General features: G+C 41.8%; 1 protein-coding gene across 1 annotated transcript in view; it reads right to left on the bottom strand.

Moving 5' to 3' along the window:
• Nucleotides 1-16035: 16035 nt before the first annotated feature.
• tgo (Aryl hydrocarbon receptor nuclear translocator homolog tgo) overlaps nt 16036-20849 on the bottom strand; it is a gene marked incomplete in the record, with an annotated part of 397786 nt that continues 392972 nt past the window's right edge. The window contains 3 exon segments of the mRNA XM_068357026.1: nt 16036-19463; nt 19825-19957; nt 20096-20301. Of these exon segments, the coding sequence (XP_068213127.1) occupies nt 19261-19463; nt 19825-19957; nt 20096-20301 (542 nt within the window).

Genomic DNA, 20849 nt, shown 5'->3' with positions numbered 1-20849 from the left:
GAGGCACAGTCTGCTGCAAGCTTGCCGGAGGTAAAGGTGGTATGGACGTTGTCCCAACACTCAATGCCTGAGGGAAGAAGGAGGGAGATTGGATCCACCTCTCGGATGGGAGGCAAGGGCTTCTCCTCCAGAGCATATTGAAAGGCAAGCTCTGCCACCTTATTGACGCATGGAGTCAAGGTGTTCTTGTCCATTAAGAACATCATAAAGGAGCTTTTATAAGGCGTCAGCATGGTGTTAGTGCAGCCGATGTCGTTCAAAAATCTGGCCCAAACAGATTGGGCTTGCTCCTTCGGGAAGATGACCGTCTCTTTGGGGACCTTGTCTAATCGAACTAAAGCTTCCTCGGTAAGCCTGGCATAACCATGAAATGGAAATGCCAGACCAGGAGGAAAGAATTCAAAGTCCTCTAGAGGACGAGTGCCAAGGCCCTCCAGAGTCAACATTCCGTCTGAGAACGGGGAATGAAGAGCCATACGCCAGGGGTTGTTCTTGGCAAACGGCGGGAGCTTAGAGGCATCCGGGATGAGAGAGCTTTGGACTCTCTCCGGAGCTCCTTGCTCTAAAGCCCCAATTCTCTGACCGAAGTTAGAGAACATCGTGTCCATCCTCGACTGCATCTCCGAAACCAACTTTGCCTGCATCTCCGACACGATGCGAAGCATGGCTGATTCGGAAAGGCCCAGGCTAGCAGCAGGAGGGGCGGAAGGAACTCCCGGGTCGTGAGACTTAGAGGAGGAACCAGAGGTCTTTGAAGACGGGTTCGTACAATGTTTAGAGCCATGAGAAGTCTTGTGAGGCTTGCGAGCTTTGGGTAAGGTTCTTGAAGTAGACTTATCCTTAGGGGGAACCGGGTATGATCGTTGAGACGAATCACGGTCCCCAGAAAATCCAAGAAAAGAAGAGCGATCAGAAGAAGAAGAAAGAGCGGGGCTGAGGATAGGAATCTCAGCGCCGGACACACCTGCCTCACTTACCACCCTACCTGTATCCGGCTCGTCTAGTAACATTGGTTCGACGTCCAGGTTCATGGAGGCAACATTGTCCTCCAGACCTCCGGGGGCGTCCGATGGATCTTGCTCTGGGTCGATGAGACCCGTTATAGTGGCATCAATGTGGGCAATGATGGGAGCTGCCACATGCCTAGCCACAGCAGCTGAAGACTTGGCGTTGGGGTAAACCATGGTGCAGTAGTCCTCAGATAGGACGTACGGCCGCTTAGACTTCACATTCCGGGCAAACCCACCAACCCACACCTTCAGTGTGGCCCGAGCCGCAGACTTTTGCTCCGGGGATGCCTGAAATAATAGTGGGAATTATAAAAGGGAGACTCCCAATGGTCCTTCAAGACCATAGATATCTTACTAATAGTAAAATAAATAAGAAGGCAATATAGCCAACGGGACTCACCGAGTCAGATCCAAGGGTAGTGATGAGGTCGAAGCAAATCACACAGTTATCCGGGTGCCATACCACAACGTCTTCCAGTTGAACCCCACAAGGGGCGTGAGATCGGCAGACGGAGTGGCCACAAGGCTGGTGCAGAACAGCTGCACAGGCCGGCGTCAGACAATGCACCATCTATAAAAAGAATAGTATATGAGAAACTGTAATTCTCTTAAGTAGGGGCGGGTCCGGAGGACCCGGGCCTAACATAGGTCTAACACAAGAATAGAGCTTAACTGTAATATTCTTAGGTAGAGGCGGGTCCGGAGGACCCGGGCCTAACATAGGTCTAACGCAAGGTTAGAGCTTAACTGTAATATTCTTACATAGGGGCGGGACCGGAGGACCCGGGCCTAAACATAAGTCTAACTTGAAACTAAAGTATAGCAATCCATTCCGGTCAAGCCGGGAGCATAAAAAAGGATGCAATAACAAGGAATTAAGACACATGGTGTCTGATTTCCCGGGGCGGGGTAGACCCCGGGCCGGGAAATAAAAGTATATCCAATACCAATTCATTTAGGGACTCCGGGGTAGTGATCTGTCATATATAATCATCATAGGAAATGTTATAAAATAATAGGGGGGGCGGAACTGTAGCTAAGAACCGCCAATCGAACCCGGAGGGTTTCGTATAACATAAGCCAGAATGAAAAGTGAATATAAAATAGGGTGCACCGGGATCCAACTCTGTTGACCGGTGGCCAACCAGACTAGACAGAGACGAACCCGCCGGGCCACCCGGAGGACAAAGTCCATAAACACTGAACTACCCCCTCTAAAAGGAGGGAAGGCAACGGTCCCTTAGTGGAGGGGGGAGAAGCCTAGCCGCCCACCTAGCTAGAGGGGGAGCGTGGGGGAGGATCACGTGATACGAGGCAGCAGGGCTACCAACTGACGATCCCCAACCAGACAGATCAAACGGAGTAATGGCACAAATATTCATTATAATAATAATAGCGTTAAAAATTATATGAATAAACACATAGAAAATTTTGGGCAAGGCATGCAACATAATAATTAAATCACAAAAGACACACCTGATGGCTAAAAATAACATTGCCGCCTAGCACGAAGGTCGGCAGCCATAACGATACGTAAATGATATCGGCCCAAAAATTGAACCACGAGGATTCTAAACGCTAAATAATGAATATTCACAATAACAAATAATATTTGATAATAAAAATAATACACATAGTAACACCGCAAGTGAAACTTAAAAGCTCTCAAAAACAGGAGTACCAACTGTAGTGAAATCAAGCAAGATCGGTATGAACGAAGAGAATAAACTCCTATAATATAAATATTAAACGATCTAGGTTGCTCAAAACACAGTAAAACCCAGCTTGGTACTTAACTTAGACGGTGTCTCCTGGGAAACCGACGAAGAAGCCATAATTCAATGGAAAATGAACCAAAATCGAGAGCACAACAAAAATGCGGGTTACTATACTCGTCGTGCTAAAAGGAGTTGGGTTCTGAGCGGATGCATTGTTAGTAGTACCGAATGAGGTTGAACGGCTCTCCTCTATTGGGGTTTCTGTCGTGGATAAATCTAAATAGTGCGGGACCTCTGGACTATACGCCCAATTTTATACCGACACCAATAGGTGAGCGAGCTAGTTAACCTAGCACTCCTTTACATTTTTTCTCTGGTATATTTAGCAGTAAATTACCTAAGAATAAGTGCTAAATGGAGCTTATTCACTGGGCGGCACAGGTTCGAGCCCAGAAAGTAGATGTTTCTGTGAATCCACCCCCCCCCCCCTCCTTGAGGATCCAGATGCAGACATTGACCATGACTCGGATCCTTCAGATGATGAAGTTACATGCAATCCTGGTCATTTGCCCAGAAGGATTCTCGCCACAGACGTCGCAATTGACAAATTGAAAGAAAAAGTAAATAACCATGTCGACTGCATAAATCTTTTCTGGACTGAACAATGGATTGAAGAACTTTATCATTAGAGCAAAACATATGCAGAACAAAAGTCGCTCTCTAAAGACCACATCACACCACAAAATGTGAAGATTTTTCTTTCAACTCTTATACTTTCTGGCTACAACAAACTTCCCTACCGAAGAATGTACTTGAGGTTTTGTATATAAAGGAGAGTGTTCCTTAATAAACAACTCAGTTGATTGCTTCCTGCCTTTGAGTCACAACCTTCTCTCGGCTCGTCACATTGGTGACCCCGGAGTGACCCGCTCCCCCCCCCTTCCACCTCTCACCGTTACTATGACGCCGTCAACGCATACCTTCTGCTTTTTCAGCTCTCTCAACAACCGTTGGGGGAACAAAGGGCTTCGCTCACCCTCGGGAAAATGACCAGTATCACTCGCCTGCAACCTGCCGCGGACGGCTCTCCTCCTGAGGTGAACCTACTTCGTGCCCTTATGGACAGCAACTTCATGATCATCAAAACCTCCATCAATGCCTCCACTCGTGACGAAGAGGAAACTTATTCAACTTCAACCGAAGCTGACGTGAATGCCGTAGGACACGCCTATGAATGCCGTTGGACACACTCGCCTATGAATGCCGTAGGACACACTCGCCTATGAATGCCGTAGGACACACTCGCCTATGAATGCCGTAGGACACACACGCCTATGAATGCCGTAGGACACACTCGCCTACCCCGTGACGAGCCGGAGCGGCAACACAGCCAACCATCATCCACCACTCACTCGCGCCCCAACCAACGACTTCTACAGCCACTCACTGCCGCTAATCGGCGCAGTTTTTATTACTACCTCTCCAAATTCAGGGCACCTATTTAACATGTTCAGTATGTCATTTTTAGAGGAGGAGCCATGTACCAACCGTGTGTCACACAATTGTATATAATTATTTTGTATATATTATGCTTGTATCTGCGCTCTTCCCTCGCACTAAAAAGAACCTGAATGATCATGTCTCCGGTTTTGCTCTATAACATTGTCTGTCTCTCGAACATGTTATATCCTGTTGCCTTGAGGTTTTGTATATAAAGGAGAGTGTTCCTTAATAAACAACTCAGTTGATTGCTTCCTGCCTTTGAGTCACAACCTTCTCTCGGCTCGTCACAGCTTCAAGTATAAGAAACAGGGCGATGGAGCAAACTTGAGAAAAAGCATATTGAGGTTGATATGCCCAATTCCATTCAGGTGTATAATAAACAGATGGGTGGTGTTGATATATTTGATCAACAAGTATCGGCCTATAGAACTCGAATTCGTTCAAGAAAATGGTGATGGCCAATCTTTGCTTGGAGCATCAATGCTCAAGTAGTCAATTCATGGATGCTTTATCGCAAACTGGGAAATATAATCCCATTGATAGACTTCATCTGGCATTTTGTAATTGCCATAATAAAGCAATATGGTGCTCCTCGTACATCTCCTGGACCTAAGAGACTTTCTTCTGGAATTACAAAGGATTCCGTGCTGTACAATGGTGAGCACCACTGGACCAAGAAAGGAGACCAGCGTCACTCAAGATGCCGCGAATGTTCTCGACGCACAAAATACATTTGCAATATGTGTTCTGTACCTCTTCATCCAGAATGCATGTTGCCCTATCATAAAATACCTCAGTAGTGTATAATGAAAAAGATTGGAATCATTCGAAGCTATATAGGGATAACCTTTGTACAAGAAAAATAGAACAGTGTGGATATGCAACTCATGCAATATGTTTAAATATTTTTTTTCTTTTATATTATGAATCAGTAAGAATTTGTAGTTTTTATGGTAACGGACTAGATTAGTGATGATAATTACTAGAGATAATGAAGTTATGTTTGAAATACTTAGGTTTAATGTAAAATTATAATATATCTCAAAAACAGAGATTTTGTGCATTCAAAGTGGCTAGTGGCAGTAAGATATGCTATATGATTGAATATTTTATGTACTATAATTCAGATAGAATTTGCAGTTCTTTTCATAAAAGGCATGATTAGTAATGATAATTACTAGGTATGATAAAGGGATGCTTAAAATACTTATGTTTGTTAAAAAAAACTATATGTTATGTCTAGAATGGAAAGATTTTTGTTCATTCAAGTGCCTAGTGGCAGCAAAAGCTGCCATCAAATAAATCACACTTAAGAAAGGAATTATTTTATGGTGATGATTTTATGTTGATAGTAGACCAAAATACAGTATTTTCTGTAAATATGGTGTTTTTCAATATTTAACTTAGCCGGTGATTATAATAGCTGCAGCTCTGCTGCTCGACAGAAAACTCTACGGAAAAAATCCGCCAGCGATCGCTATACAGGTAGGGGGTGTACTTCAACAGCGCCATCTGTCGTCCAGATACCCAGTACTCATTGTAAACAAAGAACTCAATTTTCTGGTTGAAATTTCCTCTCCTCATGCCCCACAACCTATTCCTTCCCCTGTAGTGGTTGCTCCTATTCCCCCTTCTGGCACTCAGGAACCTTCGATGGCTGATATGATGCGTGCCATCCAAGCTCTGGGTGAGAGAGTTGAGTCCCTGGCTAGTGACCGTAACCAGCTCATGGCGGACGTCAAGGAGCTGAAGTGTAAAAGTGCAGTGGGAAGTGTTAAAGTGAGTGATAGTGTTGTGGATAGTGTTGCGCTTGAGGGTTCGTCTGTTCGTGCCTGTCGTCCTCCTAGTCCGGGACCTCTTGCAAGCTCCCAAGTCCAGGGGAGAAGCAATGTCGTACGACCAATGGGTTCGAGAGGCTTTAATCAGCGAACAGACGTTCCCTCCGTGGTACCGGGCGCATCTTCCCAAGATCGCCCCTGCCGCACAAAGACGAGAGAGCCCATTTATTCCTCGTCTTCGGAAGATGTTTCTCGCAAGAAACAATGGACCAAGGTCTCACGACCATTAAAACGCAAGTCGGTCCCTTCCGCGCAAGTCCAACGGCCCAGCTGTAGCCACTGGGTCAGTTCGGACTCGCTGCAGTCTTCCGATGACTGCTCACCTCCTAAGAGAGGCAAAGCGGTACCGCCTCAGACAGTTACACCGTCTGTTGCCGCACCTGCTCCTGCAGACCCTAAGTGGTCTTTGCTGCAGAGCATGCAGTCTCAGTTAACGTCTCTGATGCAGGACTTGCGTGCGGAGAAGGTTGCTGCTGCACCAGCTAGTACAGCCTCTTGCCTACAACCAGTCACACACTCGGTTGTGCCTCCTGTGGACGCTGAGGCGACCTTCTTGCGCACTCCAGTTGAGAGAGTTCCGCCACCCATGCGTTCCAGTGTGCCCTGCCAGCCGCATGTTGACGTTCAGCGACGCACGGAGCCTTCCGTTGACGTTCGCGAGGTACAACAACCGTCAGAGTTGTTTTGTTTTGACGCGGTGCGTCAACCTCCGCAACCCAGTGTGGTTGCCACTGCTCACCCACATCAGGCTAGACAGTCTGGAGTAGACGCTGTGCGTCCCCGCGCTGCTATGGTTGTTGCCAGCTCACAGACTGGGCAACAGTTCCATGACGTTGCGTCCGGCTCAGTCACGCATGCACCCGTGCGACCGGACTCAGCTAACCAGCCGTTACCTACTCCATTGCCGCTTCCTCCTCAATACTCGGATGATGGACTTTCGGATGATGATGGTGCTGCACACGTTGATGAACCACATTCGGATCTTGACGAGCCTAAGTCCACGCAACCCTCTTTGGACTTTAGGAAGGTTTTAGCTCTGTTCAAAGAGATGTTTCCGGACCAGTTTGTGTCTGTGGCTCCGCGCTCTCCTCCGTCAGAGTTTGTTTTAGGTATGCCGTCATCCTCGCCTGCCTTTACTAGACTCGTCCTCGCCCGCTCGTCCAAGAGAGCTTTACGAGTGATAGGAGAATGGATGCAATCCAAAAAGAGTCCAGGGAAGACAGCCTTTACGTTTCCCCCTGCTAGACTCTCTTCTAGATCGAGCGTCTGGTATGCCACGGGAGAAGTTCTCGGCTTGGGAGTTCCTGCCTCTGCCCAGGGCGACTTCTCAAGTCTGGTAGACTCTCCCCGCCGGCTAGCCATGAGACGCTCAAAAATATGTTGGTCATCTTCGGACATAGACCACCTTTTGAAAGGGATATTTAGAGCCTTCGAGGTCTTCAACTTTTTAGACTGGTGTCTGGGAGCTCTTAGCAGGAAGATCTCTCCGACAGAGAAGGAGACTTCCTTGCTCTTCATGTCCTGCATGGACAAGGCCGTACGTGACGGGTCTAATGAGCTTGCAGCATCGTTCGTGTCCGGAGTCCTCAAGAAGCGTGAGAACCTTTGCTCTTTCCTGTCAGCTGGAGTTACACCTTGCCAAAGATCCGAACTTCTGTTTGCTCCTCTTTCTAAGTGCCTCTTTCCAGAGGACCTGATTAAGGAGATTGCTCCTTCTTTGATACAGAAGGATACTCATGATCTGGTTGCGTCCTCTGCTCGCAAAGCCACCCCTTTGCCTACCTTGTCAGCTAGACCAAGGATGGACACTCCAGCGTCCCGATTTATTCCGCCCTTTCGTGGCAGAGCCTCCAGCAGAGGAGGTGCTCGTGCCGAAGGGAGACGTGGAAAGAAGAAAGGAACCAAGTCCTTTAAAGGCAGAGTCTGACTGCCAGCTTCTTCAGACAGCAGTGGGAGCCAGACTCAAGAACTTCTGGCAGACCTGGGAGAAGAGAGGCGCAGATGCACAATCTGTGAAGTTGCTCAGAGAGGGGTACAAGATCCCGTTTGTACGAAAACCCCCTCTAGCAACGTCTCCCATCGATCTCTCTCCCAGGTACAGAGAGGAAGACAAGAGACGAGCATTGAAACAGGAAGTGTCTCTCTTACTAGAAAAGGGAGCGGTAGTCAAAGTCCTGGACCATCAAACCCCGGGCTTCTACAACCGTCTCTTCTTAGTGGCAAAGAAGACAGGAGGGTGGAGGCCGGTGCTAGACGTCAGTGCGCTGAATGTCTTTGTCACAAAGCAGACGTTCTCCATGGAGACCACAAAGTCCGTTCTAGCAGCGGTCAGAAGGGAAGACTGGATGGTCTCTTTAGACCTAAGGGACGCATACTTCCACGTCCCCATCCACCCAGACTCCCAACCTTTTCTGAGATTTGTTTACGAAAAGGTTGTCTACCAGTTTCAAGCCCTGTGCTTTGGCCTAAGCACAGCTCCTCTTGTGTTTACGAGGCTGATGAGGAATGTAGCCAAATTCCTTCATTTAGCGGACATCCGAGCCTCCCTCTATTTGGACGACTGGCTTCTAAGAGCTTCTTCCAGTCGTCGCTGTCTGAAGGATCTAAAGTGGACTCTAGATCTGACCAAGGAATTGGGTCTCCTTGTCAATATGGAAAAGTCTCAAGTGGTCCCATCCCAAACTATTGTGTATTTAGGGATGGAGATTCACAGTCCAGCTTTTCGGGCTTTTCCGTCGGCCCCCAGAACAAGCCAAGCCCAGTTATGCATCCAGAACATGCTGAAGAAGGAACGATGTTCAGTCAGGCAGTGGATGAGTCTGATAGGGACACTATCATCCCTGGAACAGTTCGTATCGTTAGGAAGACTACATCTCCGTCCTCTTCAATATCACCTTGCTGTTTACTGGAAAAAGGACAAGACGCTAGAAGCGGTCTCGATCCCCATTTCCGAGAAGATGAAGTCTTGCCTGACTTGGTGGAAGGACAGTATCAGCCTCAGAGAGGGTCTGCCCCTGGCGGTTCAGACTCCCAACCACGTTCTCTTCTCGGACGCATCGGACACAGGCTGGGGCGCGACATTAGACGGTCGGGAATGCTCGGGAACTTGGAACTCGAGTCAAAGGACAATGCATATCAACTGCAAGGAGCTACTGGCAGTTCATCTGGCCTTGAAAAGCTTCAAGTCTCTCCTTCAAGGCAAAGTGGTGGAGGTGAACTCGGACAACACCACGGCTTTGGCGTACATCTCCAAGCAAGGAGGGACCCACTCTATGACGTTGTACGAGATCGCAAGGGACCTCCTCACCTGGTCAAAAGGTCAAAACATTTCGCTAGTAACGAGGTTCATCCAAGGCAACTTGAATGTCATGGCAGATTGCCTCAGTCGGAAGGGACAAATCATTCCAACAGAATGGACCCTACACAAGGATGTGTGCAAGAGACTTTGGGCCACATGGGGCCAGCCAACCATAGATCTCTTCGCAACCTCGATGACCAAGAGGCTCCCAATATATTGCTCACCAATCCCGGACCCAGCAGCAGTTCATATAGATGCCTTTCTCCTAGATTGGTCACATCTAGACCTATATGCATTCCCCCCGTTCAAGATTGTCAACAAGGTACTGCAGAAGTTCGCCTCTCACGAAGGGACAAGGTTGACGTTAGTTGCTCCCCTCTGGCCCGCGAGAGAATGGTTCACCGAGGTACTTCGATGGCTAGTGGACGTTCCGAGAACTCTTCCTCTAAGGGTGGACCTTCTACGTCAGCCACACGTAAAGAAGGTACACCAAGGCCTCCACGCTCTTCGTCTGACTGCCTTCAGACTATCGAAAGACTCTCGAGAGCTAGAGGCTTTTCGAAGGAGGCAGCCAGGGCGATTGCTAGAGCAAGGAGGACATCCACCCTTAGAGTCTACCAATCGAAGTGGGAAGTCTTCCGAAACTGGTGCAAGTCAGTATCTGTATCCTCGACCAGTACCTCTGTAACTCAAATAGCTGACTTCCTTTTATACCTGAGGAAAGAACGATCTCTTTCAGTTCCCACTATCAAGGGTTACAGAAGCATGTTGGCATCAGTCTTCCGTCACAGAGGCTTGGATCTTTCCAACAATAAAGATCTACAGGACCTCCTTAAGTCTTTTGAGACCACGAAGGAGCGTCGTTTGGCTACACCTGGTTGGAATTTAGACGTGGTACTAAGATTCCTCATGTCAGAAAGGTTCGAGCCGCTACAATCAGCTTCCTTTAAAGATCTCACCTTAAAGACTCTTTTCCTGGTTTGCTTAGCCACAGCTAAAAGAGTCAGTGAGATTCACGCCTTCAGCAGGAACATCGGATTTTCATCTGAAACGGCTACATGTTCTCTACAACTTGGTTTTCTAGCCAAAAACGAGCTACCTTCTCGTCCTTGGCCGAAATCGTTCGATATTCCAAGCCTATCGAATATGGTTGGAAATGAACTAGAAAGAGTCTTATGCCCTGTGAGAGCTCTTAAGTTCTATTTAAGACGAACTAAACCTTTACGAGGACAGTCAGAAGCTTTATGGTGTTCAGTTAAGAAACCATCTTTGCCTATGTCAAAGAATGCTTTATCCTATTTTATCAGACTGTTAATACGAGAAGCTCATTCACATCTGAGTGAGGAAGACCAAGCTTTGCTGAAGGTAAGGACACATGAAGTTAGAGCTGTCGCAACTTCAGTGGCCTTTAAACAAAATAGATCTCTGCGAAGTATAATGGACGCAACCTATTGGAGAAGCAAGTCAGTGTTCGCGTCTTTTTATCTTAAGGATGTCCAGTCTCTTTACGAGGACTGCTACACTCTGGGACCATTCGTAGCAGCGAGTGCAGTAGTGGGTGAGGGCTCAACCACTACAATCCCCTAATTCCATAACCTTTTTAATCTTTCTCTTGAAATGTTTTTTATTGTTGTTTTTGGGTTGTCCGGAAGGCTAAGAAGCCTTTCGCATCCTGGTTGATTTGGCGGGTTGTCAAATTCTTTTCTTGAGAAGCGCCTAGATTAGAGGTTTTGATGAGGTCCTGTGGTATGGGTTGCAACCCTTCATACTTCAGATCCTAGGGGTCGCTCAGCATCCTAAGAGGATCGCGAGGCTCCGTAAGGAAGACGTACTTAAAAAGGCAGAGTAATTGTTCAAGTCGACTTCCTTACCAGGTACCTATTTATTTTGTTTTTGTTATTTTGATAACTTCTAAAATGAAATAAAAAAATCCTTAGCTCATAATGATGTAAACATTTATTGCTGGTCTCTACCCACCCCCCTGGGTGTGAATCAGCTATTATAATCACCGGCTAAGTTAAATATTGAAAAATGTTATTTTGATAATAAAATAAATTTTTGAATATACTTACCCGGTGATTATAAATTAAAGGACCCTCCCTTCCTCCCCAATAAAGACGCAGTGGACCGAGGAGAAAATTGAGTTCTTTGTTTACAATGAGTACTGGGTATCTGGACGACAGATGGCGCTGTTGAAGTACACCCCCTACCTGTATAGCGATCGCTGGCGGATTTTTTACGTAGAGTTTTCTGTCGAGCAGCAGAGCTGCAGCTATTATAATCACCGGGTAAGTATATTCAAAAATTTATTTTATTATCAAAATAACATTTTTAAAACCAATAGATAATTCTCGTCCTTAATTGGTTAAGGAAAAAACAGATTATGTAATCTTTAGAAGTACAGGGTGGTTTTAGAAGAGGTAGGGGATGTTTGACAGATATGAGAGAAATATTTAGCAAAAGGCAACGTGTATGTTGTGTTTATGGATCTGGAGAAAACGTATGATAGAGTTGATAGGGAAGCGATGTGGAATGTGATGAGGTTATATGGAATTGGTGTAAGGTTGTTGCAAGCAGTGAAAGGTTTCTACAAAGGTAATGAAGTGTGAAGTGAGAGAGTGGTTTCCAGTGAGAGTGGAGCCGAGACAGGGATGTGTGGTGTTCCCATGGTTATTCAACTTGTTTGTTGATGGAGTGGTGTGAGAGGTGATTGCTCGAGTGCTTGGTCGAGGATTGAAACTGATAGATGAGAGTGATCATGAATGGGAGGTAAATCAGTTGTTTGTGGATGATACTGTACTGGTTGCAGACTCGGAAGAGAAGCTTGGCTGATTAGTGACAGAATTTGGAAGGGTATGTGAGAGAAGGAAGTTGAGAGTTAATGTGGGTAAGAGTAAGGTTATGAGATGCATGAGAAGGGAGGATGGTGCGAGGTGGAATGTCATGTAGAATGGAGAGTTACTTGAGGAATTAGATCAGTTTAAGTACTTGGGGTCTGCTGTTGCAGCAAATGGTGGAGTGGAAGCAGATGTACTTCAGAGAGTGAATGAAGGATGCAGTGTTGAGGGCAGTGAAGGGAGTGGTAAAGAATAGAGCGTTAGGCATGAATGTAAAGAGAATTCTGTATGAGAAAGAGATTGTACCAACTGTTATGTAGGGATCGGAGTTGTGGGGGATGAAAGTGACGGAAACAGAAATTGAATGTGTTTGAGATGAAGTGTCTAAGGAGTATGGCTGGTGTATCTCAATTAGATAGGGTTGGGAAAAAATAGTTAGGGTGAGAATGGATGTAAGAAATGATTTAGCAGCTTGAGTATATATGAATGTATTGAGGTGGTTTGGCCATGTTGAGAGAATGGAAAGTGGCTGTCTGCTAAAGGTGGTAATGAATGCAAGAGTTGAGGGGAGAAGTACAAGAGGAAGGCCAAGGTTTGGGTGGATGGATGGAGTGGAGATAGCTCTGGGTGATAGGAGGATAGATGTTAGAGAGGCAAGAGAGCGTGCTAGAAATAGGATTGAATGACCAGCAATTGTAACACAGTTCTGGTAGGCCCTGTTGCTTCCTCTGGCGCCTAGGTGACAGCTGAGGTAGCAGCAGTAAGGGATTCAGCGTATGAAACTTCATATGTGCTTGATAACGGGGGGAAGGGGGGCTGCAGCACCCTAGCAGTACCAGCCAAACTCAGCTGAATCCCTAGTCAGGCTGGGAGTGGAAAGAGGAAAGGTCCCCTTTAGTTCATTTGTTTGATGTAGGAAACCCCCCCCACCAAAAAAAAAATTGGGGGAAGTGCCTTGGTAAATAGATAGATATATCAAGGGGGACAGACTGCAAAACTCTTGTAGTTATACAAGGCCGTAATTTTTTCAAAAATTAGCCATGGGTGTGAAATACTCCTCAGCCACCCCCAGCCATTTAAAGTTGTTAGATTTGTTACACCTCACTGGTATCAGATTGGCCACAGGAGCCTTTAGAACTTCACCTATCCCAAAGCTTTTGGTTGCTGCCGGAGAATTACCTTTAGACCTTTATCGTAAGTCATCTATTCTTCGCTATTGGTTTAGGTTGCAAAGACTTCCTAATTCTTTAGCTTATCAGACTGTAAACCTTGAAAGACATGGACATTTTGAGTTGTAGCCAAAATCTCCTCAATCTCACGATTTTTGGGTAAAAACATTGGTAGACATTCTAGATATAGCTAGAAATAAAGTGCTCCCATTTAAAATATCATCAGGCCCTCCATGGAAATTACCAGATATATCTTTTTGTAAATATTTTATTGGTATAAAAAGCATGTCGAGAAACATAGGGAATTGACTTGTATATACTGATAGCTCCAAGCCTGATGCTGGTGTTGGATTTGGAGTATATAGTAGTGCTTTTAACTGTAGATGCGCACTTCCTTTAGAAACTTGAATATTCACTGCCGAATTACATGGCACTACTGAAAAAATTGCATTAAAAGATGAGGGCAAGTTTTACCATTTTTAGTGATGCAAGAAGTGTCCTATAGGCTTAGAAGCTTTTAATTCCAGTAACCATTTAGTTTTGAAAATTTTAGAGTGGCTTTTTTATAAAAGTTCGATTTTGCCAAGTTCCGGGACACGTAGGTGTGTTAAGAAATGAGAAGGCAAATTTACTGGCAAAGAATGCTGCAGCCGAGTTGCTATAAAGTAGGTATCACATTCTCTTTAATTTATTTTTGTGTACAATTAAGAATTTTATTTATGATGATTAGCAACAGCAGTGGGATAGTTTAGTTGAAAATAAGATGCGACGAATAACAAATGTTATATCCCCTACTCTTTGTCGTCTCCACATTGGTCACACTCGAATGACAACTTTCTGCTAACAGGCCAACACCAACCATGTTGCAAAGACTGTTTAGTACCCTTGACAGTGAGGCATTTGTTGACTGAATGCCCCACTTATAGCACCGAAAGAAATAGATATCTGCTCGAGGTGAGGATATTTAAATTCGTAAAGCACCAACTAGGACTAGGTTGCCCAAACCACTAGAAGTAAGACTATGAGCCTCAGCTATTGATGTGGGATTACTTCCCCCTACAGTGGCTGAAATTACCCCTTCAAAATATCCTCCTTAGAATAGGCCTAAGATAGAGATTTGTCCGGTTATGGATAGTAAAAGAAACAGCTCAGATGAACAATTAAGGGCTAGTTTCCTATCTCATGCTTCCGAGCATGATGATGCTTATCACATTTATACAGATGGTTCCAAGAGTTCTGATGGTGTTGGTTGCTCAGTAGTGACAACTGAAAATATAATTAAAAAAAGGCTTGCGTCAAGTTCCTCTATTTTTACGGCAGAATTGTTAGCAGTTTTGACTGCTTTGAAATTAATTTTTTATAATAATTTTTCTAATACAATTTTTACCATTTTTACTGACTCATTGAGTGTTTTATTAGCATTAAGGAGTTTAGTCTCTTGCCATCATTTGGTGCAAGAGATACAAGATTGGTTTTATATTTTAGTGAATAGAAAGCATTTTACGATTAAGTTTTGCTGGGTTCCGTCCCATGTTGGAATTGTAGGAAATGAGCGAGCCGACGTTGCAGCTAAGGCTGCAACTAGGCTTAATCACATTTCCAGCATGGGTGTCCCAGTATCAGATTTTAAAAGTAGTATTAGGTTTTATTGTAGAGACAAGGGGCAGGCCCACTGGTCTAATTTAAATAATAATTTTAAATTAAAGTCAATTAGGCCTTCTGTCCAACCATGGTCGCATTTACTGGTGGTCTGAAGATCTAGCATTGTTTTAACACGTTTACGTATATAGCACACACATTATACTCATAGGTATCTGATGGCAAGTGGGGCGGATAGGCTGGCTCCTCGCTGCTCTGCTTGCCAAGTGGATGTAACTGTTGAACATATTTTAGTGTCCTGTACTGATGTTAGATGTCAACGTAGGAAAAATCATTTAATCAACTTGGGGAAATTTTAGGTGAGACTTTGTACAGTTTTTAAAAGAAATTGGTATTTTTTATGAGTTGTAGATCTATGGTTTTATTGTGATTTTAAATTTTAACCTGTTGGTTTTATTGTGATTCTAAGTTTTAACCTGTTTGTTTTAAATTTTAATCTGTTGTATAGACTTAATTATGTTTTACTTTTATTTATATACTTGTATTCCATTCTAAAAGATATATATGCGCTGAATGGCCTTGCGGCTCCGGCGTTTGGCTTCAGGCCATAAATTTCATAAATCAATCTTAAAATATTATATTTTGATTGTTATTACTTTTCTTGTAGTTTATTTATTGGCTAGTTTCCTTTCCTCACTGGGCAATTTTTCCCTGTTGGAGCCCTTGGGCTTATAACATCATACTTTTCCATCTAGGGTTGTAGCTTAGCTAGTAATCATAATAATAAAAGGACATGGGTTTGTATGTGTAGGAATAAACTTGAAATTTTATATGAAATATAAATATACCAACACTTCTCCAAGATTTCAAAACAATTCAATATTAACTTCATTCAAGGTTTAAGATGGAAAGTTGTCCATTTTACATAATAAATGATGTCCCTCATGTTTTTGCAGATTTAGTTTGAATATAAAAGTATTGTTCTTATCCACATTTTTTCTGTTAGCTCACAAGTTAAATCTCTTGCAATCTAAAATGAGAGAAGCTTGTCTCCAATTATAAATTTCTTTTTTTTTTTAGTGTTAATATTTTGAAGGAAATTGAGTTGGTTGAAGTAATGAACTTACCTTAAAGACATAAGTTTATTTATATGTCATTATTTTACATACTTATGTGATAAATTTTAGGCTTTTAGAAATAGTACTAGATAATGAGTAGACATACAGGGCAAATGTGTCAGTTAATTCCCCACCTGTATCCAAATGTAAATTCAGTACATTCATAAATACTACAATGTCTATATATTTGGAACAAGGCTGGTCTAAACATTGCACGCATACCTTCAAAGACTGATGCTTACACTTGCAGGTGGATATTTAACCTTTGACTCTATTAGCAAGTAAAGTTTCTTCTCCTTTACCACAAACCTTGTTTTAGCTTTTCAAGGCTATAATACTGATGACTAAGAACACCTCATTTAGCATCTTTGGATAGAATACTGATTAACAGTGTTATCTTGCTAACACAGTTAAGGTTTGTTAACCAACTGAGCTTTTGTTAAGAAATTAAGTTGAAAAATTAATTGGGATTTAGTAGTCAAGATGAATTAGAGTTACAGAATTAACTCTAATCAATTTGTCCAAGTTTCCAAGTCCTTGTAACCAAATTTATGAACTATTTTTTTTTTATATAGAATGGAGATAGTCTTGAAAAAAAATTCCAAAATATTGGAAGTCAGCAAGTTACTTGGTGTTCAATAATCCCCTATTTTCAAACCACCACAATGATGACCCTACAGTTGCATAAAAAGAAAGAAGAAAAGGAAAAGTTTTACTGATTAAATTAGTTTGGTGATACATGCCTCAAATACTGATAACTATAATTTCAAGACTTGTGACAAATTGTTGAGTAAACTGGCCCTTAACTAGCCAGGCCACCGCAGCAAATATTACACTGATGGACTGTCTTCATAATGTGGTTCCTGGCTCATTTTTGGGCCCTTTACCATGGATCATACAATAGTCTTCCCTTACATTAATATGGCCACTGACAAAAATATTCCAAACTTGTGCTCAACATACATTGTTGCACAAAATCATGGTACAAAAATTAAATACTGTACTGTCTCAATTACCTTGATACTTCCAGTAGGTCACCGGCACCACAACACTCACTACAATTTGTCCTGAACAAGCATTTGTATTTTCTTACATATGTAACATCACTGGTGAAATCTATGTACAGGTAACACTGGCAAAATTTTACCCATGGTTAAATACCACTTACAATACAAAGTAAATTATTTTAAAAAAGTGCTGGTTTCAATTTCACACATACACAACTGTTTGTATTTACATGGTTGACTTCCTTATATATAAATCTCAAATGTACACAAACTTCGAGAATACACGGTCAGGCCTGCCATTTCACACGCACACATTTTCAACTGGAACATTCTACATACGTCTTTATTCATATACATAACTATGGGTCGAGGGGACATAACTTAAACCTTGTTATAAATGCCTAAAAATTATTTATAACAATAAACATCACACCTCTAATGGTCAAATGGAAACATTTTGAAATAACAAGGTTCAACAATCTTGAGCTGTGGCACTGATACTAGACCCAAAGAAACATGGCACTTGACTCAATTACAAATATAAAAATTAAACTTAAACAAAACAAAAAGTGGGAATGCTAACAGATTTGCTGATTAACTAGATTGTAATTGTATTCAAAAGTTACTTGAACCATCTTTTCTTCAAAGCACAGATGGAATGCAGCCACAAGCCAAGAACTCCCCTCTGCCATAAATGATATGTCCATAATCAAGTATAATCATTGGTGAAACAACACCAAAATGTGCAAACCTCTTGCTCATAAAAATTGAATGCTCTCAGAGCACTGAGACACACTTGTACTGACATCATTAGGCAAAATATACACTACATTGTACAAACTGAGCTACACAAGTGGCATGAAAGCTCATGAAAAAGTTGCATGATGAATTTTCCATGAATGTTCAACCTTTTTCTTCACATTTAAAGAAATTAAATTAGTTATCAACCTACCTAGATCTAATATAAAAGTCTTCCATTTGCATATTTTTTTATATTTTTGTTAAACGTAAAATAATTTTGTTAGTGCCCTGAACCCCATTAAATACATCTATGAATTAGTGAATAACAACTTAACCCTCTTACTACCATCCTGCAAGGTCTGATGTATTACACCCAAATTAATTGTTTAGTAACATTAGGAAACAAATTACAAAATAGGTGGAAGACCTGACTGAAAAGAAAAAAAATAAACCCACATTGATGGTAAACTACACTAAAAATAAATCATACCCACTTGTAAAAGATTGAATATTCATATTCAGGATATTGCATTGCAATGTTTCAGATAGACCTCAAAAAATTCAATGGGCCGTCACAACGTGAGACCATTAACAATAAGAGATAACTGGAAAAAGACACTTTCATGTTTTTCTTTCAGTTAATACTCGTACATACCATTTCTGGACAACACAAGCTTGAGCACTAAATTGAGAAAGTGCTTGAAAGTACTGTACAGTGGTGAACATCCCTAAGTAATGATATAATTAAGAGCACAAAAAATAACAGCTGAAATATTGCAATTTGATTATCAGCATAATTTCTTTAAAAATAATAAACATTGTAAATTACAATATTGAGCTCTACTGCTTTGAGGTACAGTATTATTCCTAAATAATAAATACTAAATTTAAATAACTTGCTCTTTATAAACAGCACCTAAACAAAATTTAAATAAAATTCACAATATACATTATATGAAATTAGCCTGATAATTCACTTCTGACGACCAGTATTATAATTTTCCTTTCTGTAAACCAAGAAGTCCGTATTTTGTTCTACGAGTTTGTTGTGGTAATTCACAAAATTATATAGTTTTAAATGTCCATGATCAATTAGTTCACAGGGGCATTCCAGTATCCAATATTGTTTAAACACTGATAGAAGAAGCAAATCCTTGACACAGTAACAAAACTATTTTATATTTGTTATGTTATGAAGTTCAGCTTCTCACCAAATTTCACTATACTTATGGTATAATGGATCTATAGTCCAATCTTATAACTGTCACTGAGGCACTTGTTGATTAAAAAAAATAAAATAAAAAAAATATTACCAATATATGGATATGAAAACTTACCCTCTGCAAAAAAAAAATAAAAAATAAAAACGGTTTCTTGGAATAGTCAAACATTTGCTATGGTACTCACTACTTTAGATGGTCCTCATTCAAAATTTGTATTAAACATATTCAGGTCATCAAAAGCGGCACCACCTGACTGGTCAAGGATTTGAAGCATATCTGTAAGTTCAGGTTGAGTTCCAGGAGCACCACCACTGGAATGACCTGAACTTGCTCCTGGATGCCCAGAACCAATGGATGGTCCAGCATTTGCTCCTTCTGTTCCCAAGCTGTACTGCCACATGCCTATTTAAAAATAATAATTATTATTATTTATGTAATACCAAGGTAATGTCGTCTGTGCTCCTCATATGGAGTACTCAAGTAATATCTGCATTGCAAAGGGTCTTTTGAATAACAATATTATGTCTATTATAACAAGTAATTTGCAATGTTAAAACTCCTGAGGTACTGAATTAAACTATAAGTATTTGTAATTTGAATGTACTAAACATACAGCACTAGACATTAAAAATAATATTCACTTTATCTTTCAAGTACTCCAATTGTAAAGTCAAGCAGTTGATGTCTTGTGAATATTCATTACCAACATATTGGAAAAAAATCTCTGACCCTTAAAAAAAGTATACAGACTCGGATTACTTACCAGATGTTGCTGCAGCTGCCGAGGTATATGGTGGGAGGGAACGGCTGGCAGAACTTAGGGGTGTATATGATGGTGTAGAAGGTGAGCGAGACGGACTCATATTATTCGTAGGGTAAGTATAACCATCAGCGCTCTGTAAGTACATGTGATGGAAAGAAATTATTTCGATCCTTCTGCTCAAATATAACCAATAGAAATATTCAGATCCTTAATCTCAAATAAAGACATGAAAAACAAAACACAGATCAGAAAAGTGGAGAACTAGTCATACTTGTCTAATATGTGGGTTACTACTCCAAGCAGTAGGTTGTGCACTTGGAGGAGGAGATGAGGACTTTGTGATACGTGACAAATTGGATGATGCCTGAGATGAAAGAGGGGTACCCTGTGGTGTGCTTGGTGAATAACTTGCTAAAGGTGATGCACCTGCTTCATAACCACTGTAAGCCCCTTGGGTACTACTAGGGCGGCCAGAACCTGAAAATTTCACAATTAATTAGGTGACTAATTTAGACAAAAAATCATATCACAATATTTGAAGATATAAGTATAAAGTAGCTAATACCAAGTCAACTTAAAATACAGTATACTGTAGTGTCCATTTAAAGAAAAGGTGATAACATTGTACACAGAAATCAGTGAAAAATATCTCCCCAGTAAATGAAACTTAAAAGCTTTTAAATTGCACATTTCTCTCATAAACCAAATATATTCTGACAACATTTGAATAAAATTTTATATCTGCTTTACATTAATATTACTTTTATTAATGCACTTTCACTTAAAGGTTACATAAAAAAATTTGATCTTTTTTATTATTATTATTATTATTATTATTAAATGCTAAGCTACAACCCTAGTTGGAAAAGCAGGATGCTATAAGCCCAGGGGCCCCAACAGGGAAAATAGCTCAGTGAGGAAAGGAAACATGGAAAAATAAAATATTTTAAGAATAGTAACAACATTTAAATAAATATTTCCTATATAAACAATAAAAACTTCAACAAAACAAGAGAAAGAGAAAC

The sequence above is a fragment of the Palaemon carinicauda genome, chromosome 33, assembly GCF_036898095.1.
Source record: "Palaemon carinicauda isolate YSFRI2023 chromosome 33, ASM3689809v2, whole genome shotgun sequence".
Taxonomy (NCBI): domain Eukaryota; kingdom Metazoa; phylum Arthropoda; class Malacostraca; order Decapoda; family Palaemonidae; genus Palaemon; species Palaemon carinicauda.
Note: the sequence above shows the minus strand (reverse complement) of the source record. Positions and strands in the feature narration are given on the sequence as shown.